This window comes from Pongo pygmaeus, chromosome 4, assembly GCF_028885625.2.
Source record: "Pongo pygmaeus isolate AG05252 chromosome 4, NHGRI_mPonPyg2-v2.0_pri, whole genome shotgun sequence".
NCBI lineage: Eukaryota > Metazoa > Chordata > Mammalia > Primates > Hominidae > Pongo > Pongo pygmaeus.
Genome location: NC_072377.2, coordinates 7,416,045 through 7,442,096, shown reverse-complemented (window position 1 = coordinate 7,442,096; position 26,052 = coordinate 7,416,045). Strand labels below are relative to the sequence as shown.

The 26,052-nt window shown below is 43.7% G+C and overlaps 1 protein-coding gene across 5 annotated transcripts in view; it reads right to left on the bottom strand.

The window, feature by feature from the left end:
• Nucleotides 1–24,757, bottom strand: part of ADCY2 (adenylate cyclase 2) — a 430,631-nt gene extending 405,874 nt beyond the window's left edge. For 2 of the 5 annotated variants that reach the window (XM_054487685.2, XM_054487688.2), the window contains exons 1-2: nucleotides 24,118–24,757; nucleotides 6,014–6,211 (exon numbers count right to left, since the gene is read on the bottom strand). In XM_054487685.2, coding sequence (XP_054343660.1) covers nucleotides 6,014–6,211; nucleotides 24,118–24,327 — 408 coding nt within the window. In that variant the 5' untranslated portion in view covers nucleotides 24,328–24,757. The remainder of the gene's footprint in view (nucleotides 1–6,013; nucleotides 6,212–24,117) is intronic. The other 3 variants (XM_054487686.2, XM_054487682.2, XM_054487684.2) reach the window with 3 other exon arrangements.
• Nucleotides 24,758–26,052: the final 1,295 nt, after the last annotated feature.

Below are 26,052 nucleotides of genomic sequence, written 5' to 3'. Positions count from 1 at the left end.
TTCACAAGGCAGTCAGGCAAGAGGCAGGCCAAAAAGACTTTCCTGTCAAATGCAAATGCTGCCCTGAACTCCTGGAGCCAGAAACTCTGCAGGTTACTGCGCAGACCTCACTCAGAGGTTATATTGTTTTAAAAGAGTTTTCATCTGGGAGGCAGCTACGTGGAATGGCATCAGCTGGGTTGAGTGCCAGTAGCACAGAGCAGAGGGAACCTTCGGGATGGGGGTGGTTTGTGCCGAACTAAAATAACGATGTTTGGAAAACCCCACCCCTTACAGTCAAAACCTGTGAGGGCAAATCTCTTGAAGGTTTGGGGTCTTTTTCCCTCCATTTTCCTTATTTTCCCAGTGACTCCTCCCAAACCAGGTTGTTGACCCACCCCCAGGGTCCCCACCCTTGTTGCTGCCTATACTTTCTCAGGGGCACACACTGAAAAATCACTCCTTTTTCCTGATCAAAACTGCCAACATCACTCTTCAGTCGTGCCGTGGCAACTTCATACAATTCCACTCACTGAGGGCTTAAGAGCTGGTTATTTAAAAGGCATTACAGAGAGGCCATGTTGGGTGATATGCGGCTTCTCAGGCTCAGCACTGGGCTGCACAATTCTTTGTCCTGTGCATTGTATGGTGATTAGCAGCATCCCCAGCTTCTGCCCGCAAGATGACAGTAGCATTCCCCCATACCCCGCCAAGCTGTGACAAATGGAAGATGTTTCCTGACACAATCACATGTTCCCGGGGGGTGCAATCGCTCCCGTTTGAGAAGCACAGGTCTCCTGGCTGAGAGCCAGCCTCAGGAGGCAGACCCCTTGGGCTCAAATTCCTTTGTACTTCAGCCTCCCTCCTGTGCCTTCGTCTCTGCACTTGGAAAGCTGGGGTAGGATGGTGCCCCGCTCATAAACGAACGAGTGAAGTCATGTAAGGGAAGCACTCAGAACAGGGCCTGGCACTGGGTCCAGACCATGCACGTGCTAGCTGTCTGTGCTTCGTGCATGTTGCTGACTGTGAGCTACACTCAAGCCACTGTACAGTTTAGAGTTAACCTTATACGAGGTCTGGCCTTGCCCTCAACTGCTGGAAGGTGATCTAGGCCCTTGGAATGTCCTGCCCGAGAAGAGTATGTTTATTTATCTGGGGGCTTAGACCCCAGGACAGTCTGAATGTGGTTTATGATGGGAACTTAGAGCCCTGTGATGTCAGTGCTGCCTCCAGAGGGGCTGGAGAATAAAAGTGTCAGCCTCACCTTCGGAAGGCTGGAGACTAAAGGTCAGCTGTGCAGGCAGGACGTGATTGAGCCCCAGTGGAGAACTCTGGACATCAAAGGCTCAGTTGAGCTTCGGCAATAGATAATTCTCTTTGGCTATTGTGACATGTGGTTGTAGGAGAGCAGCACCAGCCATGACTCCACAGACAGAGGACGACAGGGGCTCCACGTCTGGTGGATTTCCCGGGCCCTTCTCTTTGCCAAAGTGCGTCTGTATTCTCCCCACGTAGCAATCCCTAATCACAGAGATAACAGCTGTCACAAGTTCTGTGAGTTCTTCTAGAAAATTGTCCAATCTCTGGGTAGTCCTGGAAACCCCCCAGCTTGCAATTAGTATCAGCAGTGAGAGTGGTCCTGCATAGACTGTTCCCTCTGACTGCACAGCAGGCTCATTCCTGCATCACTTTACAACTATGTTGTTAATTAACCATCTTCCAGTGGGAACCATTCTATTCTAAAGGATACTGAAAGCAGCCTGCTTTCCTAAGCACACTGCTTTCTTAAGCAAAGTGAACCTGCCACAACACTTCCTAATGGCTAATTAAGGGGTGTACATATGTGAAGTCTGTAGTAAAAGACACCAGGACTGGGAGCAGTGGCTCACGCCTGTGATCCCAGCAGTTTGGGAGGCCAAGGCAGGCAGATCATGAGGTCAGGAGTTCAAGGCCAGCCTGACCAACACGGTGAAACCCGTCTCTACTAAAAATACAAAAATTAGCCAGGTGTGGTGGCATGTGCCTATAATCCCAGCTACTCAGGAGGCTGAGGGAGGAGAACTGCTTGAACCCAGGAGGCGGAGGTTGTAGTGAGCCGAGATCGCACCACTGCACTCCAGCCTGGGTGACAGAGTGAGACTCAGTCTCAAAAAAAAAAAAAAAAAAAAACCCAGAAGGTATACTTTTGTTTTTAATTTCATTTTAAATCCCCATTCCCATAGAATGGACAGGGGCAGCTAGAAGTGTTGGGCAGGACTTCAGCCTCTAGGAGGGGCAGGACTCGATGTCTCTCCAAGAGGTGTGAGCCGGTCTACCGCATGAGGCACACACCCTGCCAATGCTTCTGGCTTGGGAATACTGGGCAAAAATAGCTACAGTCACTGAGCCTGGCTGTGGCCTTTTCCGAGCATCACGCCCTGGGTGAGAGGGCCGAGCAGACACAGCTGTGCTCCTCCCAGAAACATCCCCAGGCCACAGGTTGAGCTGGCCTCCCAACCTGAAAATTAACATGGAATACCCGGGCTGAGCCTCATATACACTCACGATCCAGGGCCCCAGTGGCGTGGGAAAGACAACCACTGAATGGTTGGGGCTATATTAGGGGCAGAGGTGAATATATTCCAATTCAAGATGTAAGTAAAAGTAAAAATGTCAAGGTACACAGGGAGAGCTAAAACCAAGAAATCTGGCCAACAAATTCAACACCTGAGAGTAGTCAGTCTTGAGAAAACGACTATGATACAAGCATGTTTATGATCCTTGGGGAGATTTTTAAAAGGAGGCAGATGGTGTCAAAAAAACAAAATACAGTTATAAAACAACAGCAGCAAAAAAGGTTAAAATACAAACAATAACAACAACAAACCTGAAGATGAAAATACAGTCATCTGTCAATGAACATATGAAATGAGTAGCTACTGGCTGCCAATGGCTGGACAGCATTCTGCTAAGGGCAAGGATAGGACACTGGAGAGACAGTCACGTCCCTGCCCAGAAGTTTATGTTCCAGCAGCAGACAATCAATAAACAAAGAGAGGGGTGTGTCCTGTAATTTAAGGTTCTATAAGTTGCCCTAAGTGTCACGGAAACACTCAAGCAAGGTGAGTGATGTTGCCTTATGAAGTGACAGATGGGGTTAGGAAAGATCGTTCTAAGGACATGCAACCTGTGGACAGGAACATTCCAGACAGACAAAAGGACCTTATCCTGATTAATTGGTTCTATTATAAATAGTAACAATGATAAAGCAAACATTGTATTACTGGAATCTTCCATGTTTCCATCAAGTTAAACATCTGATGCTACTTACACTCTGTTCTTCCCCACTCAATTAGAAATCCTGGCTAAAATAATTAGACAAAATACTACATCAGAATAAGGTAAATTAAGGATATGAAAGGGAGAAAGGAAATTCTATACAAATAAATTGAGAGTCTCAGATCAAGTAACAGAACCCAGAAGAGCCCACTGACACTGTAAGGTCAACATAAAAACAATAGTATTCTTATATATAAACACCAACCAATTAGAAACGGTAATTTTAAAAATTCTGTTTATAAAACAACAAAAAGACTTTAGGTACCTAAGATTGAGTCTAACGAAAATTATTATTGATTTTATGAAGAAAAAAAAGAGTCTCTGAAGGACACAAAAAGTAATCAGAATTCTTTGAGAGACACGCCATGCCATTTGATGAAAAGACGAAACACAAAAAGAGCATATTTCTGGATGTTTTCTATACTACCCTTTTATTAATTCTTAGGCTTTAAATATCTTTCATAACAAAAATTTAGAAATTCAATATAATTTAAATCCAGAACCCAAATGGACTTTTCATTGAACATGACAAACTGATCCGTAAGAAAAAGTGAGCTAAAAACATTCTGAACAAGAAGAGGTACTTGGCCTTCCAGATAGTAAGTCTTCCTAGAAACCTGTAACATTAAAACAAGATGGCTTTGGTGCAAGGAGAGACCACCAGATCCAGGCAACAGACCAGCAGGATCTTAACTGTTCTCCTGTTTACATTACCTGGGCACCAGTATGCACGCAACAGGATGTCTAGGCTGCTGGGGGAGAAAATTTTTAAACAGTAATTTTTACAATTACCTTTTCTAATTGGTCAGTGTTGATGCATAAGAATACTATTGATTTTATATTAATCCTGCAGTCATGGTGGGCTCTCTTGTGCGTTCTGTTAGTTGATCTGAGACTCCCAGTTTATTTGTATAGATAGTATGGTCATCTGCAGATAATTAGAATTTTCTTTCTCCGTCTCATGTTTACCTTACTGTTATGTAGTATTTTGTCTAATTGTATCAGCCAGGATTTCTAATTGAGTGGGGAAGGACAGAGTGTAAGTGGCATCAGGAGCACAGAGAGTGAAGGAGAGAGCGGGGAGTGTGAGGGAGAGGAAGAAGCCAGACAGAGCATGGGGGCCTGCGCCCAGCCCTCCAAGGGGGTCTAGTGGGAGAGTGATAAAGGAGAGGTGATGGCGCCCGCCGGGTCTTGTGTCCACTATGACAGTGTCCTCTTAGAGCCATAAAGACTAACTTGAGTTCACTTAGTCCAGCCTCCTCCCTTTGCACAAGAAATGGAGGCATAAAGAGAATAATGGCTTGGCAGAGGTCACATGACTACTTACCAACAGAACCCACTGTCCAGCTCATCTTTGGGCTCTTTCCAAGTGAGGTACACCAACAGCATTCTGTCCCTTGACATGGCATTTGAGCCATTCTGTCCACACCCTCTGGAAACCCTGGACACCCTCCCTGCTTCACCTCGACAGCAGTGTACCCTCACTGGCTCTCTTCTCCCCATCAGGGCTCCTCTATTCCTTTCCAGATCCTGTTCCTGGCACACCCCTGGCTCTCAATGTCCCCACCAACCCTGTGACAGCCCTCTCAGCTACTCAGTCACCCTCTCCCTGGATGGCTTCAAAACTCCATGTCTTGGTTGACAAGCTCTAAACTAGTAGCTCACATCTCAGCCTAGGCCTGTCCCCTAGACAACACACCATTTATCATGCTGTCAGATGAATATGCTGGGAGCAGCCACCCACATAGCAGCAGCACTACAGAAAAAAGCCAATAGTTAGACAACACTCTCCTCAGGATATGACCTGAGGCCCAGAGCCTCAACAGGTGCAAAATGAATGAATGTGGGTTTTTCAGCAGGTATCTGAAGCCACCCTTTCCATAGCTTGTGACCATTTGGAGGGAAAATCAGTGTCAAAGAAGTAGGAAGGGTCTTTAAGTAGGAAAATTCTAGTAATTGAGAAGGAATTTAAGGACAACAACCAGTCCTGGAGGGTTGCAGGCACCTGGAGAAATAGGAAGCCTAGACAAGGCACTCCGGAAACAGAAGGACTGAATTGTCGAAACTGTGGTTCGAGATGTAAAGCAAGGCTACGGACAGAATTGAAGCTCAGCTATCCCAAACAAGTGACAGTATGAGGCCCCGGCCAGCTCCTTGGCTGTGGTACGATGGGTTTGCTAAAATGGGGACAGAGTGACTTTGACCATGAGTCAAAGACAGCTATTTCAAAAGCCTTTGTTCTCTGTGCCTGGCTTATTTCACTTCCAGTTAGACAGGAGGAATAAGATTCAGTGATCCATTGCATAACATGCTGACCATAGTTAATAATAATGTATTGCATATTTCAAAATTGCTTAAAGAGTAGATTTTAAAGCTTCTCACCAAAAAACTATGGAAGTGACATGTTGCATATAATTAGATTTAATTTTATATTAAACACGTATGTATCCAATTATACACACACACATATATACACACACATATATATACATATACACATACATACAGATATAAATACATATACCTTGTACCCCATAATACACACAATTATAATTTGTTGATTAAAAATAAATTTTAGCAATATAAATTGAAAAAAACAGACTCTGCTCTCAGTTATAGGACTCCTCCTTATAGTTTAAAGCCAAGTTGTTTACAGAACTAAGTATGTCACAAATCAAGACATAAAAGAAGTACAAAAAATATTTTCACACCTTACCTGGTCCCAGGGAGAGACAGTGCCTCCAAAACACATGAACAGGTATCCCATGGCAACAAGGCATATCCATATCACCAACGAGAAGAGGCGCAGCAGCTTCTTAAACACAGACTCAATGCAGACCAGGATAAATATCGCAAAGAAAATCGCCAGGGCAGTTGGAACTGTTATTAGAAACGCCACATGGTCTTCAACTTCCTGAGGAGAGAAAAAAATACATGGAAAAGTTACCATTTAGAGACACTGTGATACCAATGATTTATGTTGTTAAAATGTTATCAACACTTGTCAATGTCAGAATATATTGGGTTTAAGAAATTGTTTTGAAAGTAGAACAGTTTGAACATTTAAAATTCAACTTTCATAATAAATAAGCATGTTTTTCTAAATAGATAATCCAATGTTGGATATTTAAAATAGGACAAACAATATCTCATCAAAGTTGCATCTTCCCTGATAAATGCAGAAATGGATTTTATTCAGAAGTGAACGTAAGAACACATTAATGCCAGGAGAAAATAAGACAACCAACTTCCCTCCCTAAATGAGAGGAGCAGAAATACCCTGGCCTTAGAAAACTATCTTCCAAATGGATTTTAAATGTTTTATTTAAAAAACTTCTTTTAAAATTATCTGTCTTTAAAGTGATGAGCTTTTATTTTAATGCACGGCAATTAATGTTTTGATGGGATCATAGGTTAATAGAAAAGGGTCAGAAAGTGTTGAATATGGAAAGTGAGGGAGCGGGAAATGCATAGAGGAGGGCGCCATGTTTGTTATTTCTCTCTCAAGAGAGGTGGAGAAAATAAAATAACAAACATGGCAAAAAGAAACAAGCAAAAAGAAAATGGGCATCTATTATTCACTTCTTACTAATGCATTTCTTTACATTTATTTTGGCACACAATTTTTTTTTTATTTATCTCTTCCTTACCACATGACAAAGACCCACTATTTCCATTCTACACAAGTTCAACTCCACATACAGACATTATGTTTCATTTGATTACACAAGCCTGGGCTTAGGCTTCAGCTTCTGCAAAACATTATGCTGGAAGCTTGCTATGGGCAGCGTTTACTATGGAACAGAACACAGTGTTAAGTTCTTTAATCCTCACCCAAACATGTTTAGTTACAGAAATATCCATAGACACTTCTATTAAAAAAAAAAAAACCAGCCAGGTGCGGTGGCTCACGCCTGTAATCCCAGCCCTTTGGGAGGCCGAGGCGGGCAGATCACAAGGTCAGGAGATCAAGACCATCCTGGCTAACAGGGTGAAACCCTGTCTCTGCTAAAAATACAAAAAAAAAAAATTAGCCAGGCGTGGTGGCGGGCGCCTGTGGTCCCAGCTACTCCGGAGGCTGAGGCAGGAGAATGGCTTGAACCTGGGAGGCGGAGCTTGCAGTGAGCCGAGAGCGCGCCACTGCACTACAGCCTGGGCGAACAGAGCGAGACTCCGTCTCAAAAAAAAAAAAAAAAAACCCAAGGCTGGGACCATATCTGGGACTTACAAAGGGACTGTCTGTCTGGTGATCTCTATTCTTTACAGGTGGGCACAAGGTTCATTCCACCCATTGGCAGCTCTAACTTCACACTGGAAATGGCTCCATGCAAATACCAAGCAACGAAGCACAGGGAGATGGGGAAACAGAGCAGACCAGCCAAAAATCCACACGCGGTCCTGGTTCCCAAGGAGGGAAAAAACAAGCATCCAAGCCCTCTTAACTGACATCGTTTCCCTTTCTCTCCCACAATTATGTATGTTAAATGATGCCCGGGAAAGAGGCAAGAGGAACAACAAGAATGGTAAATGCTAGTTAAGTGCTACTTGTGCTAAGCAGGCTTACATATATTAACCTCTTTAATCTTTACAACAACCATCCTGGTGGGGGCAGGCAGGGTGGGGGGCACTAGTGTTAGTTCCATTCTACAGCTGACGAAACTGAGGCACGGAGAAGGGCTGCCATGGATTGTCCAGCTGATGGGTGAGACAGGCCTCCAGCCGGGGATGGCCTGTGGGTCTGTGGTCCTGCAGTAGACAGTGAGATCAACCGAATGGGGCTAGTTGTTGCCGTGGCCAAAAGAGTGTGTGTTTCCAGAATTGGCAGAAAACAAGTGGATCAAATGAGATGTTCTTTTTCTCTCCCTCCACTGCTATTTTTATCCACGATTAAGTGCCTAAGTTATTACTCTTACCCTCAGACACAGTTTACAATTACTGCAAAAGGGTATTAGGTGTCTGCCAGGCTGCGAGCACTCCCTGGCACTCAGACACCATGAACAAATGGACACGTGGGACATGACAGTGTGTCATCTGAGGACATCAAATCTGAGATGATGATCACTACACACATGGAGCCATGAAAACTGATTTAATTTAAACCTCCCCAAATGAACCTCACTGAGCTGTGGACAGAAAACTAACCAGTAAATAATCAGGAAACCTATTTCCTAGTATGACTTTTTTTTCCAGTCATTTCATTATCCCAGCAGGGACGAAACAATCATTGACTTTACTGGCTCTTAGATCTCCAGAAAGACTGAAAAACCGTGCAAAAATATGCATGACTGTAAAGTGACAATTAGTAAAGCAGGGAACCAGGGAACAAGAAGATGCTGATATAGTCCTTCCAGGAAGCAGAGGAGAAACAGAATGACCTGTAAGAGCTTTCCCGTGCTTCTCTTTTAAAGGATCTCTCTGTCAACAAGACAGAGACCCAATGTCTTATTTTTCTGGGTAAAGTATGTGTAAGACTTGATGTTGATTTTGGTTCTAAATTGCAAACTCTCTATTTTTTCTCTCTCTTTTTTAAAAATCAGATCCCTGAGATGTGATTTGTCAGGGCTGCAGGTGACTTCTCCATCATTCGTCACAGTGAGCACAGTGTCTGGGTCCTACAACCCTCTTAGAGTCCTGCAAAAATGTTTAAATTTCTTTCAAAATGAGAGCAGCCAAAAACGCACAAACTCTTAGGGTCAAAGATTACATACATCTTTATGACAATGCAGTTGCAAACTATAAAGAGGACTTCGACCTCTGAAGTCCTAATCTAGGTCATGATCCTCGATGGCTGGTGGTGTGCCTGCCCTCACCAGATGGGTGACATTAGCAGGTGGGTTCTGCACAGCAGAGGAGGAGCATCATCCTCAGACCACACACCCCCACCTCGGAGGGTGAGCCAGAGGCTCAGATGGCCAACGGCTTGAGACAGTCAGCTGCTGCTTGTGAGGCCTGTGACCCTAACCTTTGCAAAAGCTGGGCCCACTGAAAAACAGAGACTCTTCAAGGAAGAGAACAGCCACTAGTTTGTTCTGTATCTGCCTTTGAATGCTAACTCTGAAGGCGTTTTGAGAACCTTGCATGAGGGTGTCATGGGAAGAACCGAAAAGTATTCACTGAAGGATGTACGAGCTTACAGGCCACAGTCTTCCCTGGCCTGCCTGCCTGCATCATGCATTTTTCTTAGGCTAAGTCAATGGAATAAAGAGATACCCTCAGACCTAGGATGACAGCTCCTCCTCTCTCCTGTCCAGCTCCCAGCAGATGGAGAAAGGAAGGAAGCCAGCAAGGTACACCCCGAGGCCATGTTCTTCTGATTGAGTTGTTTTCAAACATTAGAATATAAAACAGACAGACTAGCTTAAAATAAGCAAACTAAAACATTAAAACCATCATCAATCCCAATTAAATATTCCTATGTATCCTAACCCCTCCTCCCTTTGTGGAAAAAAATACCATATAATGCAAACTAAATAAAATGTACTAAAATCCTTTTAATATTACCTGAAATATACTAAAATGTCTTTTTTAAAATGGCTTTAATAAGGTAAAATAAAATTTACCATATAATGCATACTAAATGAAATGCATGAAAATGCCTTTAAAGCAGGAGATTTTGACTATGGTATCATCCACTGTGATGATAATGGGTTCCTTCCACTCTAAGCATTTTATCCCTTCATTTTCCATCCATTTTCTGGTAATTTCAGATGGCTTCTAATTGCTAGGCCTATTAAATACCCATCACTTTTATTCCCTATGTGACAACTCCTTTGCTTCTTAGATGTTTTTCCATGCAGTAACAGCTTATCTGTATTTTCTTTCTTTTCAACGTACTTTTTCTTTTTTCTTTTTTTTTGTTAAACAGTACTATTTCGTATGTAGGTGGTAAAAGACAGTCTAAAATATTGCCTTTCTATTTAATTAAAAAAATTATATTTTAGTGAAATGCTTTGAAGTTAGCAAGACCAAAGGTAGAAACCAATTTCCATCACTTTCTGCTGTGATTTTTCAGTGGGAGAAGCCGAATGTCCCTCAGCCAGCTTCTTCACATGCAGTCATCCAGATTTGGTGTGGCTTCTGGGTGTTTCGTATGTCACAGGTATACCACAAAATTACTAGGAAAAATGAAATCAGCCTTTAGCTCTGATAAACATTTGACTACAAATGGATGTGTGGAGATATATTTTTTCATATGTATACAGATAAATAGATAGATAGACAATTTTTATTCTTATCTACATACATAGTCATACTCCATTTTACCATGAGGTGTGAAAGGAATAAATAGGCAATTATAATAATTTTAAACATCTATAAAACTAATAAAATAGCCTCAAACTGTATAAAGCAAAAATTTATAAAATCAGAGGAAAAAAAGTAAACTAATCTACTAAAAGCAGACAATTTCAGCTCCCCATCTTGCTATTGATAGGCCAAGCAAATAAAATAAAAATGCAAACAAGAAAAGATGTTAAAGGATCCGAACATCATAATTAGTAATCTTGGCCTAACTGAAAAATACAGAATTCCACACGCAACCATTAGGTGGAACAATATTCTTCTGAAGTGCATATGGAATATTTATAAAAATCATGTGTCAGGCAACCTCCAAAGATTTCAAAGAAACGTTATCACACAGACCCATGTTCTTTGATTACAGCATAATTTACCTTAAAAGTTCATCACAAAAATGTAAATTAAAAGTTACCACATATAAGATAAAAAGCACAATTCTGAATAACCTTTAGAATGAAAAGTAAAACATAATATGAATTTTATTTTATTTTTAACATTTAAGTTCAGGGGTAATTGTGCAGATTTGTTACAGAGGAAACTTGAATCCTGGGGGTTTGTTGTACAGATTATTTCATCACCCAGGTATTAAGCCTAGTACCCATTAGTTATTTGTCCTGATCCTCTCCCTCCTCCCACCCTCCTGCCTCCTCGGATAGGCCTCAGTGTGTGTTGTTCCCCTCTATGTGTCCATGTGTTCTCATAATTTAGCTCCCACTTACAAGTGAGAATATGCAGTATTTGGTTTCCTGTTCCTACATTAGTTTGCTAAGGATAATGGCCTCCAGCTCCATCTATGTCCCTGCAATGGACATGATCTTGTTGTTTTTCATGGCTGCATAGTATTCCATGGTGTATATGTACCACATTTTCTTTATCCAGTCTACCATTGATGGGCATTTGGGTTGATTCCGTGTCTTTGCTGTTGTGAATGCTGCTGCAATGAATATTCACATAAATGTGTCTTTATAATAGAATGATTTATATTCCTCTGGGTATATACCCAGTAATGGGATTGCTGGGTCGAATGGTATTTCTGTCTTTAGGTCTTTGAGGAATCGTAACGCTGTCTCCCACAATGGCTGAACTAATTTACACTCCACCAACAGTGTAAAAGTGTTCCTTTCTCTCCACAACCTCACCAGAATCTGTTTTTTGTTCTTGTTTTTTGTTTTTTGTTTTTTTGTTTTTTTACTTTTTAATAATAGCCACCTCGCTAGGCACGGTGGCTCATGCCTGTAATCCCAGCACTTTGAGAGGCTGCGGTGGGCGGATCACCCGAGATCAGGAGTTCGAGCCCGACTGGCCAACATGAAGAAACCCCATCTCTACTAAAAATACAAAAATTAGCCAGGCATGGTGGCACATGCCTCTAATCCCAGCTACTCAGGAGGCTGAGGCAGGAGAATCGCTTGAACCCGGGAGGCGGAGGTTGCAGTAAGCCAAGATTGTGCCACTGTATGCCAGCCTGGGTGACACAGCAAGACTCTGTCTCAAAATAATAATAATAATAATAATAATAATAGCCACCTAATGTAAATTTTTAAAGAATAATGAAAACAGTGCACATCAACGTTTGCAGTGTGTGGTAACAGTGGTGTCTGGTGGGAAAATTACAAGTTCAAATACTGAACTGAGTTGCTTAGGTGTCAGTTTTGCTGTTTGTTACCTTTCCCAGAATCCCCTTCCCTCTAGAGTTCTTGGTTAGAACTGAACAGAAGGGGCCAGGCACGGTGGCTCATGCCTGTAATCCCACCCCTTTAGGAGGCTGAGGTGAGCAGATCACGTGATCAGGAGATCAAGACCATCCTGGCCAACATGGTGAAACCCCGTCTCTATTAAAAAAATACAAAAAATTAGCTGAGTATGGTGGCACATGCCTGTAAACCCAGCCACTCGGGAGGCTGAGGCACAAGAATCACTTGAACCCAGGAGGCGGAGGTTTCAGTGAGCCAAAATCATGCCAGTGTACTCCAGCCGAATAGACAGAGCGAGACTCAGTCTCGAAAAAAAAAAAAAAAAAAAGAAATTTGTGCCACAATCTGTGCCAGAATTTTGAGGCAACAGTGAAGCAAGTCTTCATGGTCAGACATGACGATGGACACTCACGGGGTCCCAGGCCAGCTTCTGCACATCCTCACTCTCCCTGGCTCTATGTCCTGCTCTTCTTCCCAACTTGTGGCCAATTGATGAATGGGGGCCCAGCAGACACTGGCTGCTGAAGCACAGAGTCAGCGGATACACAGAAGCAACAGATGCCCATCGACCTTTTCACCAAGCTTTTCGCCACCCTTTTCGCCACCCTTTGGCTGACTAGACATGTGATACGGTTTGGCTATGTATCCCCACCCAAATCTGATGGTTTAAAAGTGTTTGGCGGTTCCCCATTGCTTGCTCTCTCTCTCTCTCTTGCCACCGTAAGAAGGCATGCCTTGCTTCCCCTTCCCCTTCCCCTTCAGCCACAACTGTAAGTTTCCTGAGGCTTCCCCAGCAATGCAGAACTGTGAGTCAGTTAAACCTCTTTCCTTGATAAATTACCCAGTCTCAGGTCGTTCTTTATAGCAGTGTGAAAACGGCTAATACAACATGTTTGTCTTCAGATTTCCCTGAACGTTCTGACTTTTGCACCCAAACCAGTGCCTTACAAAGACTTCTGAGTAACTGTGCAGATAATTATTCCTCTTTTGAGAAAGAAAAAATTGCTGTCTTGTTACCAGACCTTAGAATGGTCTGAATGTTGACAATGGGCCACAGAGTCACCATGCAATCTGCGATGTCCACCACTGTTGGAGTTCATCCGACCCTCAGATAACACATTGTTGAAAACCAAATGGATAAAGGTGCCTTGAAGTTAACTTCTAAATAAGAGTGTGGTGCCAGGAAATTATTTCAACTGAACAAAATGGCACAGGGAAAAGTAAACTCAGAGTGTGTTTCCCATACGGGCTTAAAGTACATAGAAGCTGAAAGAGAGAAAGAGAGAGAGATAGACATAGCATGAGAAGGCAGAGAAAAATAGCAAACCTTTCAAGAAGCATGTCTTGAAAAGAACTCTGGCTGTGACTATTGATATTATGAGGTTGAATAAGTTTTGAGAGATTTGTGTTCCTCAAAAAAAAACTAACCTGAACTATGGATGTTCTAGACTTAAGAGAAACTGTGCCTTCTTATCTATGGCAGTCAAGAGGTGAGAAAGTCACTCAGCCCCCAAGAAGGTAATATCCAAATACTCAGTTCAAATGTAGCTAAGAGGATGGTAAACAAAGAAGAAGGACCTCCCAGGGGAAGATTCAAAGGCCACATAAAACAGAAGAAAAGGGGACTATCTCCTAAACAAGAGTCTGGTTCTAATGAAGAAGAATCTCCAGTCTCTGTGCCAGGGCCCCTCACCCTGCCTGCCCAGGTGGACGTAGAATTGCTGTGAACCAAGGGCCAATGAGTTTCATTCTTCTTTTGGGACAGCAGAAGGGTTTGCTGTGGTTATCCTAGGTGTATGAGGTGGCTGGGTAGATGGCGGATAACAAGTCTTTTTAGACCACTGATCTCCAGATCACAGAAGCCACACCCAGGCTTGATGGAGAAAAGACCATTCATTGGTCCCTTGGAACAAAAGAGTGCCCTTCCCTTAGAGATCCTAGATTCTGAGCTTACTGCCCTTCACAGACAAGACTTTAGGGTCATCTCCCTTGAAAAGGGAGTATGTATATTTTCTTAAAAAAGGGAGTATGTATATTTTCTTAAAAAGGGAATAAATTGGTCTGGCACAGAGGCTGATGCCTGTAATGCCAGCATTTTGGGAGACTGAGGTGGGTAGATCATTTGGGCCCATGAGTTTGAGACCAGCCTGGGCAATATGGCAAAACTCCATCTCTACAAAAAAAAAAAAAAAAAAGAAAAAAAAAATTTAGTAGGGCACGGTGGCACACACCTGCGTCCCAGCTACTCAGGAGGCTGAGATGGGAGGATAACTTGAGCCCAGGGAGGTCAAAGTTGCAGTGAACTGAGATCGTGCCATGGCACTCCAGCCTGGATGACAGAGCAAGACCCTGTCTCTAAATAAATAAATAAATAAATGGGAATAAACTATATATTGGGTGACCAGGTAGGTGGACTGCTGTAGTAATTAGGGTTGCTCAGCATTCTAGTTTGCTTTTCTGTTATGGCTTTTTTAAAAATCCCAATTGGCTGCAATAATCCCCTTCCCTGTATCCATGCCCATGTGTAATTCTCTCCTACACTGAGTCTGGCTCTAGCCATGTGGCTCCATTTGGCCAATCTAATGTCAGGTGCATGGCACAAGCAATAACTTGAACAAAGACTTGGGCAGTAGGGCTTGCCCCTTTCCTCTTGCTCTTTGCAAGCCCCTGAACTCCATGCAAAGAAGCTCAGGCTAGCCTGCTAAATGAGAGGAGACAGCCGAGTGACCTGGTACCCCACTCAACAGCCATGGTGGATAGCCTGCCAACTGGCCACACACATAAATGTAGCTATTTTGAGTAATCCAGTGATTAACTAACCTGCCAGTAGAGCACACAAACATGAGACAGATCAGCAGAGATCAACTGGGAAACCTAGGTCAGAAGACCCAAGACCTGACCCACATAATTATGAGCTAAAAAAAAAAAAAGAGTAGTTCAAATCTGTTAAGTTTTTGGTTGTTACACAGCACAAGTTAATTGATACACCCTTCTTCCAGGCATATGGTATTTTCCACACATGGGGACAATCTACATTTCATCCCATGTATGCTTGACATTCCTTTCATCAAGTTAGGTTCTATCCCCTTAGACTGACCACCCACCTGAGAGGGTCTTCATGATGCCTCAATCAATAGAGTATGGCAGAATTCCCTGACTTGAGAGACAGGGTCATAAAAATGTCATGCAATTCCATCTTTTTCTTTTAGGATGATCATTCTTGAAACCAGCTCCCATATCAAGAGAAAGTCAAGTAATCATGTAGAGAGGTCACATGAAGGTGTTCTGGCCAGCAGTGCCAGCTGAATCTCAGTTGCAAGCCAGCATGACCACCAGACAGGGAAGCGAGCAAACCTTCAAGGGAGGCAAGCCCCAGCCTTCAAACCACCCCAGCCGATGCATGGGGCAAGGAAGAGCCACCACTGGCAAATGTGCCCAAATTGCAGGTTCAGGAGGAAAATAAATGATGTTGGTGGTGTTTCCAGTCATTAAATTTTATGGTGGTTTTTAAGGCGGTTTTTAAGGCAACCAAAGACAACTAAGAACACTTACTCTGGCCAATAAAAAATGAATGAAAGTGATGTGTCACTTTCATGTGGAAAGTGTTCATCGCCAGTAGTTAGACATGGAAGCAAGCTTTTCCTCCTTGGTGCAACAATTAGGAAAGAAGTGTGTTGTGGGATGTGCCCTCCTTCATCCTGAAACCCTGAGTGACAGGACTGTCAGCAGAGTCCCTCTACTGAATCATCTTTACCGTGTATCCTGAGCAAAATATAAACCTTTGTTGTGTTGTGTTAATCCAGGAAGACTTTGGAGTTGTTTCCATGACATAATCTAATATGTTCTGACTGACGTAACAGGAGATAATAAAGATAAAAACACACACAAAAGAAGTAATGGATAAGATAAACAAAGAGGGATGGTTCTTGAAAAAGCTAAAAAGACATCTGGTAAGATTATACATGAAGGCATATAAAAACAATATTATAAATAAAAATCAAAAATAAAGCATATGTAAAACATCAAAAGGAGAACATTATTATCAAAATGAGAATGTAGTTAAATTTGAGAATTTGGATGAAATGCAAAAATTTCTAGAAAAACAACTTATTGAAACTGACCCAAGAAATAAAATTAGAAATACTAGACAATCTTACTACTATCAAAGATACTGAAGCAGAAGTTTCACTCTCCCCACAAACAAATCAACAATACTTATTACGGAGCTTTAGTAATTGTGTGTGTGTGTGTGTGTAGCATTGAAAGGATAAAAAGAAAACAAAACAAAAACTTAGTCAATGGGGCAGAACAGCCCATAACCAACCAACCATATGTAGAATTTTGATACATGACGGATGTGAAGAAAGTAATTGAAATGGATCAGTGGCAATTGATTCTCCACAAGGAAAAAATAGGTAAATGAATCTCAATTTCTATAACACACCACACATATATATCATTTATGTGTATATGTCTATATATGATAAAACGAACAAAAAGACAAGTAAAAGAATGGCAAAACCCAGTGTCTGCTGTTCCCATCTTTGTGCCCACTTGTTCTCATTATTTAGCTTCCACTTACAGGTAAGAACATGTGGTGTTTGGAGTTTGTCTATAATAACAAATGTGCACATGTACCCCTTAACCTAAAATAAAAGTTAAAAAAATTTAAAAAAAAAGAATGATAAAACCCAATTTCAATATGAAGTTTACATTTGAGGATAGAGAGTAGAATGGAATTAGTTGAGCATATAGAAAGAAATTTGCTATTAGAGATATTCTAGTTCAAAATGGATTCATGAAAATTTATTTTACTATAAATGAGCCACATAGAGATTAATGAGGATTATGCCTGAGAATCAAATATTAATCAAATTAATCAAATGAGTAATTCTATTTTATGCACCTAAAATTTAATTCCAAAGAGCATGGAGGTTGTGTATTTGAATTCACTGCAAGTCAATGATGGGAAAGAGTTAGACATTAGGTTGACCATACGTCTGAACTATGCTAACATTTCCTCATTATCTGTTTTATTCACATTAACCTGATCTCTGTATTTAATTTTTAACATTAATAACTTTAATTAGTTCTAGTAATGGACTAGTCTAAAATTTTGTTTCTTTCATAATGTCCACAGATCATTAGTAACTTGATATCTTAATTATTTGCTCTTTTTTTCTCTATATACCTAAAAAAAAAATACAGGACACTAAAAAAACACACACACATATACACACACATAAAATAATTCAGTGTTGGGAGTAAGCACACAGGAATAAAAACCAGCACCTTTGAGCTCTGGCTTGTCCTAGCTGCAATACCCCAGCATCATTATGTCTGAGAGACAGCAAAGGACATTGATATAAATGGGTAGAATTCATAATTCCAAGATCTTGCAGGCAGGGCTCCCGTTACAATAGTGCTGATCTGCCATCTTTTCTACCAGGAACTTTCTATGGGGTGATGACCCTAGAGACCTGATTTATTCACAGGACTCTCCCAGAAAATAATGACCATCTTGAGAAATCTTCGGAATTACAATCTTTTAAAATGAAACAATTGTATTATACTTTCTGTCTATATGTTTCAAATGCAATAAATTATTTACTCAACATATTTTAATTGTCCTATAATTGAAATTTCCCATTTCCAGCATCAAGCTTTTCAGAAGTGACTTGGTTCAACTCTGAGATACAATCTGCCTTACACATCTCTATGAGCCATGGTCAGGTCTGTGTTTTCATTCTCTTTGTCTTGGCACAATTGTTCTAGAACTCTGGGCAGAGTCAGAAAACTAGCTGGGAAAGCTGCCCACAATGGTTTTTGGGTTGAGGTTTTTCTTACTGTATCTACCCCACTCTCACCTGCATCTGGCTCCTGGAGATAGAAGTATAAGCAGAAGCAAAAAGAGGGAACCAAAGGAACTATGTCTAACATTGCCAAAAACAGTTGAACAAGCAAAGTCTTCTCCTAACCCTCTCTTCATCCACTCCCTTGTGATTTTTTATCGCATCCTTATACCAAAAAAGGACTGAAGATTTAGCACAGGCTTAATTTTGTCAAATGGAGCAAACCCATGAGCTAACTTAACCCTTTTCTGTCCTCCCAAACGTTTGGATATAAGGCACGGAGATGTGGAAGAGACTTTAAGATTAGGGGAGGCAGTCAGGAAGATCCAGAAAGTGGAGAGGGTCAGAGGTGAATGCCCTCAGCTCTTATGGTCCTTAGATATGATAATGATAATGATGATAGCTTGCCCTAGAGCAATCAACAGTATTTAAGGGATCATGTCGACATGCGAGGGGTGAGCCAGTTCAGGGTGGAGTGCCATCCAGGGTGATGTCAATCACAGTGCTTGCACCCCCAACCCAGGTGCTCTAAATACTCAATGAAGGAAGAAATCAGTCAGGTTCAATGAATTGTCTCGATGTCAATATCAAGTGGTAGGAAGAACCCATATACCAGTGGAGTATGCCCAACATCCAGCTCAGACTCTCCTGTCACTAACAATTTCTCATGAAATATATCACACAAAACACCTTCAACACAGGAATATTGCAGCTTTAACAGTGTTGTTCCATTTTTAGTAGAATATTCGGTTTTAAATTATCAGTAAGAATCACAGCTTAATAGGAATGATTCTCACACCCATGGTGCATATGCCAGGACTTCTCAGACAACAAAAGCATAGCCACATTAGAGGCTCCACTTGATGGGGAAGACACTGGGGACATTTAGCATAATGAAAATAAATAATGCCAGCACGTCAGTGAATTAATTATGAGGAAGCATCTCTACTGAATTCCTTTAACTCTGGAAGAGAAAAACATTAAAGGGTAACTCCGTTACACAGAATGAAGATTGAGGCTGTTCATATCAGTAAGAAATTTCAACAAGAAAACTTGCTATTTTCCAAAACCAGCGCTGGGAATTCTAGACCTTCAATCTTCTCTAGCAAAGTAACCCAGGGAAAGTCAAACTCCCTGTGACCCTGTGACAGCGTAGCAGTTGCATGACCTTGAAGAGATGAGTTCACTTCTCCGGGTCTCAGTTTCGTCATCTGTAGAATGAGCACCTTTCTGGCTCTAATGCAATGTGACTAGAGTATTCTTTCACAGTAACAGTGAAAATGCAGCTACAAAGACCTAGCAACAGCTAACAGGCCTGGAGGCTTACTTTATGCCAGGCATTGTTCTAAGGGCTTTGCATGTACTAATTGAGACCATCAGCTTACAAGGCAGGTACCATACCATTTTACAAACAAGGAAACTGAGACATAGGTTAAACAATTTTCCCAAGGTTACAGAAGTGGAAATGGACAAAGCCACAACTCCCACACAGGCAGATGCTCTCAACTATTTCACTCCACTGTCCTTTCAAAATGGGAAAGGAAGGTGCCATGTATATATTTAATCATACATTTCAATATCCAAAGGATGCTTCCAAATCCTTTTTGGCTAGTCCTCTAAATTGCAACCATCTTTCCTGCAGAAAATTACAGTTTTTCCTTGGCCTTTGTTATACCACAAGTAAATTATAACTAAAACGACTTAGAGAATTACTGGTTGCAAATTACAAGCACCTGCAGAGTAAGATTTCCTGCATGTATAGAAATACATAAAAAGATGAATCTTTAGTTACCTTTACTGCAATACCTAAGAACATGCTCTATTCCCTTCCACAAGAGAAACTAGAGAAACCATGCACAGAATTTCCTGCTTCTTAGAGGGGATGTTGGGCACATTTGTCCGCCCTCCCATCCTTCAACCCCCAAGGAAGGAGGTGATTCTTCCACCTATTGGGGTGCTGAAAGATTGTCTGCAATAATAAAGTTGGTTGGCCTCTACAAATAATTAGCTATGTTAATTTGTTTTGGAAAAATAAGATTCTTTCTCGATGTACAGACAAAAGAACCTCACTGATAAATCTGCCCTTCGAAAAAATATCTGATGCTGGAAAATTGATTCATAATAAAAATACCTCTAGTTATTGTTTTAAATATCTAGCTCATTACATCACCATAAAAGAAACAAGGTGGGCCATATTCTCAGTCACATATATTACCTATTTATAGTTAATAAAAGTGCATACCCTTATTTCAGTATCATACTAAAAAAAACTTTTAAAAAAAATCTACTTTATTTCTCTGACTACTTAAATTATGGAATACAATTTTTTCATTTATATTGAAATATTGACTATTCCTAATCATAAATTTTAGCCAAAACAAATCTGGCTGGAGCCAGCTGGTATTCTGACAAAATAAAAAAAAAATTATATCAACCTTTCTTAACACTGACAGGCAAATTGTGAAAACAGCTGGCTGATTTTGGATATAATAAATGAGAGTATTAAATTCTGAAAAAGGGTTTTCGTGCATTCAGTAATAAAAACCAGTTCCAAAAAACAAAGTAGAAAGAGAAAAAAAAATGAGAAAAAGAAAAAGAAAAAGAAAAAAAATTAAAAACCAAGTGACATGATAAGACTTACGACTTAAAATTTCATTTCATTAGTTCTAAGTTTTCTGATGCCGGGGTCAAGTTTATTTTGTTCCCCATGCCCAGCATTATTGCCATTCCTGGCACTTGGTAGGCACTCAACAAGCTGATGGTGAAAAAATTATTAATCAGATTTTTCATGAATACTCTCCATGATAAACAGCAGAAACTATTACTCATATTATTAAACAGACTAAATTCAAGACATGCCATCAAATTTTATATTTACTGAGTTTCATGTCTTCAAATAATTCTTCACAAATATGGGATTAAAACTACTTAATAATTTTCATGTAGTAAATAATCAATTAACCAAGACTGTGAAGTTTCAATTCAGGATTTACTTTTACAGCATATAAAACTTTGAGGATTACTTTAACTTTAGGGCCAACAATGCAGAATCAAGGATTGATCAAAGGTTGAAATTAAATGAAATCACTTTGTGAACAATATCAATTAGGGAAATATTAAATCAAAATGAAGCTTGCTTTTTTCTTTTTAGTGTGTATTCCAAATCACTTCTACAAAGGCAATTACATACAGCAAAAAAACTCTATGTATTTGCATTATGCTAAGAGCATTTTGTAGTCCAAATGCTCTAGGAGGCTAGGGATGTGCTTTAAGAAAATTGCCAAACTTGTATAAGAACTGATGAAAGTCTAATGGAAATCAAAATCAGGCAGATTCAAGGGGAAAAAAAGGAATCTGTCCAAGATTTTAGGCAGCAAAAATAGATCTGCTTAGCTCCTGAATTGCATGACAGCCCAGCTATTCAAGTAAAGTGCTCCAGCGTGGAAACCTTGGCAGGGTCCCAAAGCAGACATTCCCACCTCCCGAGGTAGACCTCTCTGAAGTGAAGCCCTGCCAGCCCAAGAAATGAACTCATCTCTAATTACATGAACACAGCTTTACCTTAGCCCTATTCTACCTTCAAATGCCCCTACCCCAGCCATCGTTGACTATCTGGATGGAGAACATGTTTTGGAAAGCAGAGATGCTGGTTATGGTGTTTCTAAAATCAAAATAGAAACAGGCTGTTGAGAGCCCAACATCATCCCAGTCCCGACTCAGGTCCAGTTTCAGAACACAGGGCACATTTCTCCTAGGCATAGCTCCTTCCGACTTGGTCCTGCAGCTGGTCTCTGCCTGAAGGTGGCTTTTCTATCAGACTGAGTAACCCTCCCTGATTCTGGAACATTTCTGCACAGCTTATTTCTTTGAAGGGTGCACATAGTAGACATGAGACCATGAATTAGGTATGGCCAAGAACAGGATTCATTTCACTCTCTCTGGGCCTCACCATAGGTGACAGCCATGCTGTGGGAAATGCCCACTTTGTGCTTAAAATGATTTAGCTGAAGGCAAGAGGAGCATGAAAATGATTGATTTATCAAGGACAAGTAGAGATGCTTGGAAAACGTTTTGAAAAGGATACCACTACCACAGATGCACCAAGCAAAATGGAACATAAAGGAATTGAATATAGAAACACAAATATAAAGAACAAAGACAATTCAAAGAAGGGTGCTTTAAGCCCAATAATGCTAAATCTCTGCGTGACCCATTCAAGAATCTCTATCAATGAGATTTAAGAGATTAGAATTCTCCATCACAGAAAACAAAGTGGTGTGTGCAGGGGAAGCATGAACTTTACACTTGTGTTTAAATATATTAATGCTGCTATAAATAGGTCATCACCTGCTCCTTTCCATTTAGAAGAGAACAAACCAGAGCAGGTTTGAATTACAGGTTCAAGAGAATCACAAGCCGAAATGCCCCAGCAGAACAGATTTCCAAAGGAAAACTCTGATCTTTCTTTTCTTCCTGGCAAGTAAAAAACAATAAGTAGATGACTTTAGAGATCCTGCTTGCCCGTGAGACTGAGCATAAGTCTCTCCCCAAGTCCTTTTTGTTCCTAAAAGTAGTAAAGAGAGATAAAAATGCCATTCCAGAGAGCATAGAAGGCTGGTTACATGTGGAGAGAGTAAGGGTTGCTCCGGACTCGTATCTAGACTACAGGGATCAAAAGGTACTCTCTGCTCTAGGTTTGATAGTACAAGAGCCAGTGTGTGATCTGTGACTTCATGGCCTCCTACATTCTATTTTCTATTCTTACCTCATTGAACTCAATCAGTAGACAGCTACCATTGAGCGGTGTGGGGGAATTTTTTTATTTTTTAAAAACATGATGGTAACAATTCTTCCCATGCATAACATTTGAACACCATCTGGCTCCGGATATCCTAAACAAATTGCCAAATACCTATTTTATGCATGGTGAAATATAAGCAAAATCCACTTCTTTGGTGGTGGACACGTATAAATATAGGCACATACTTATATTCTAAGCTCAAAATACATCACCCAGTGGAGACATTCACAGATCAACCACTGACTAAAAAAAAAAAAAAAAACTCACTGGATAATCAATGCCTCGCACAAAATCTGCACATGCATGTCACAGGCAGTGCAAAAGTTTGAACCACACACTCAGAGATCAGTAACAGGAAGTTATCGCCATCTACAGACTTCCCCTCACTTTTCAAGGGAGCGAGCCAAGGATTTCTGCTTGAAAAATATAAACTGGCAAAACTGACATCAGCTGTTGAGCTGCATTATACTCCTAGTGATGAAATCCACTTTAATAACCTGTCCAAAACCCTAAACACGTTACTTCTTTAGAAACGGGAAAGCAATCGTCCATCCCAAACGCTTCTTAACTGTAGGCTCTGAGATGAAAGATTGATTCACAAGTCAACACCACATCACTTTCCGTCTATCGGGCTAAAGGGCTAAATGCATACAGATTTAAAGGCAAAGATGTATACTTAATTTTTCTTCTTCATTTTCCTTGTCATTACCACTTTCCCAAGGCAGGCTTTCTGCAGAGTTCAATAACGCCCAATTCAAACTAAAATGCCAACTGTGGGGCCATGCCAGTGGAACCGGGCAGGAGACAGCGACTCGCCCAGGAAGCCCAGGGCTGATTCGGGAAAGACCTATTCGAGCGCTGCGGGCAGCGGTGCCCGGCGGAAAGCGCAGTTTGCCAGCGGGTGCGCAAAGATGCAAAAAGCACACGCCCTGCGCGTCCACCTGGTGAACACCTCGGGAACTTTATTTTGGGAAGAGCCTTCCCAGGAAACTTTTCTCTCGCCCGCAGCCCTTGCCAGAGCCCACCGGGCCGCGGGCCAGCAGGAGGAGCAGGGAGCCGCGGGCCGAGGGGCTGCCGCGGGCCGAGGAGCAGCCCGGAGCGGGACGCGGCTCGGCTGGCCGGGGTCCTCTCGGGGCCCGGGAAGGCGCGGCGCTGGACCCGCGGGGAGGCCACTCACCAGCCCGAGCGCGAAGAAGACGGCGAGCAGGGCGAGGCAGGAGCCCATGACGATGAGCAGCAGGAAGACGATGAGCGGGTGCTGCTGGCTCATGCAGTAGTAGGACTCGTAGAGCCAGTCCCGGGACCGCGGCAGCCCGTCTCCGCCGCCCGCCGCCTCCTCGGCGCGGTCCCGCAGGTAGCGGCGGCGCCGCATCGCCTCCTGCCACATCGGGGCAGCTCACAGGGCGCCCGCCGTGCGCGCCCGGCCCGGGCAGCGCCGCTCGCCGCGGCCGCCCGCGTCCCACCCCCGCACCGCCTCGGCCGGCCCGGCTGCCGGCACCCGGAGCTGCGCGCAGGGGCCTCCGGCGCGGGCGGAGCTCGGCGCCCCGGGCTGGGCGCGCAGACGCGCGGGCGGGGGCCGGGCGGCGGCCTCGGGGGCAGCTCCCGGCGCCGCCGCCGCCACCGCCACCGCCACCGCGCGGGAGGGGGCGGGTTCCACGGGGCCCTCCGCCCGCCGCTCCCCGCCCCGCGCGCAGCCGGCCTCCGTGCAGGGGCGGTGTCAGCCCCCACCCGACGGCCCGGCTGCAGGCTGGGGACGGCGGGGGCTGGACGGTGGGGGGAGTGGCTGACTGAGGGGCTCCCGCTGCGCCCTGGCCCGGGGTCGTCCTCGCCCGGCGCCCTCCCACACTCAGCCACCGGGTCGTCCACCTCCTCTGCCCTATCCCGAGTGCAGCGTGGGTGGGGTGGGGTGGGAGGGACAGCCCTCTCCGCTACGAAGTGAGAACACAGCCTAAGGGGTGGAGGGAGGGAGTCCTACCCCCACCACTCCCCCGCCCCACCTTGCTCGGAGCACCGCGGGGCTCCTAAGCTCCTCTCCACTACCTCAAGCTCAGCGGGCAGGGACGCTGCCACCCTCCTGTTCCCCCCACCCCTTAGTGGGCTGCGGGGCCTGCTCCCACCCTCCCCCACAGTCACAGAGCGCAGCCGGGATCAGAGGACCCGGGGGGTCCCTCCTTTAGTACGCGGGTCAGAGGACAGCGGGGGACTCCCTCCTTTTCACTCTTTTGGGGAGCTGGAGAGGATTTCCTACCCTTCCCGCCTCCCCGCGGTGGGCACCGGTTTGCCGTCCAGCCCTTCTTCCCCTCAGCGTAGCAGGGTTGAGGGCTCCCCCACCCTCTCCACTCTCTTGAGAGGGCCGGGGCTCCCTGAGAGGGCGGCAGGGCGCGGAAACGCCAGGGGACCTAACTGGAGACTGGTACCATGTGGAAGTGAAGCGGCAGTGACTGCACTGGGAGCCCCCGCCACGGCCTCGCGGGGGCAGCCTCCCTTGCGCCCTCCACGCTCAGCTTCAGTCATACTTTGGAGGTGCCATATAAGCCTGTCATAACACAGGTTTCCAGAGGTGCCCCGTGGCTTGTCGTGGTCCTCGCCGAGCCCCTCTGCGGAGCGGGGATGGCGGCAAAGGGGCGCCGGGGAGAGCGGCTTGGCGCGGGGGCGGGCGGGCGGGTCGGCCCTGGGAGTAGCTCCCTCCCTGTCACCTTGAGGGACTGGACGCAGGAGGCGCTAGAGAGCTGGCAGGAGCGTTGTGGGGGCGGATGTCATCAGGGACAGTGTCCCCTCCCGACACGCGTGGGAGCGGAGGCCGCTGGCCTTCGCCCTGGGGGCCGAAGGGGCTTCATCACTTATCACCAAAGGAACCCACACTTCTGGAAGCTTCCTCCTATTCGAGTGTGGTCCGGCCCAAAGAGCCCCCAAATCCCACCTCCTCCCCCAAAGCCTCACCCCAAGGAATCCAAGGCACAAGAGCCCTCCCTTCTCGTGCCACCGGCGAGCAGCCCAGAGGGCAGCCCCAGAGGGCTGTTCCATGCACTTTTCATCTCTTCCAGGAGATGACCAGTTCTCAGGACTCGGCCTTTGTCACCACCTAAGACCTCAAAACCTTCTCGAATGCCCC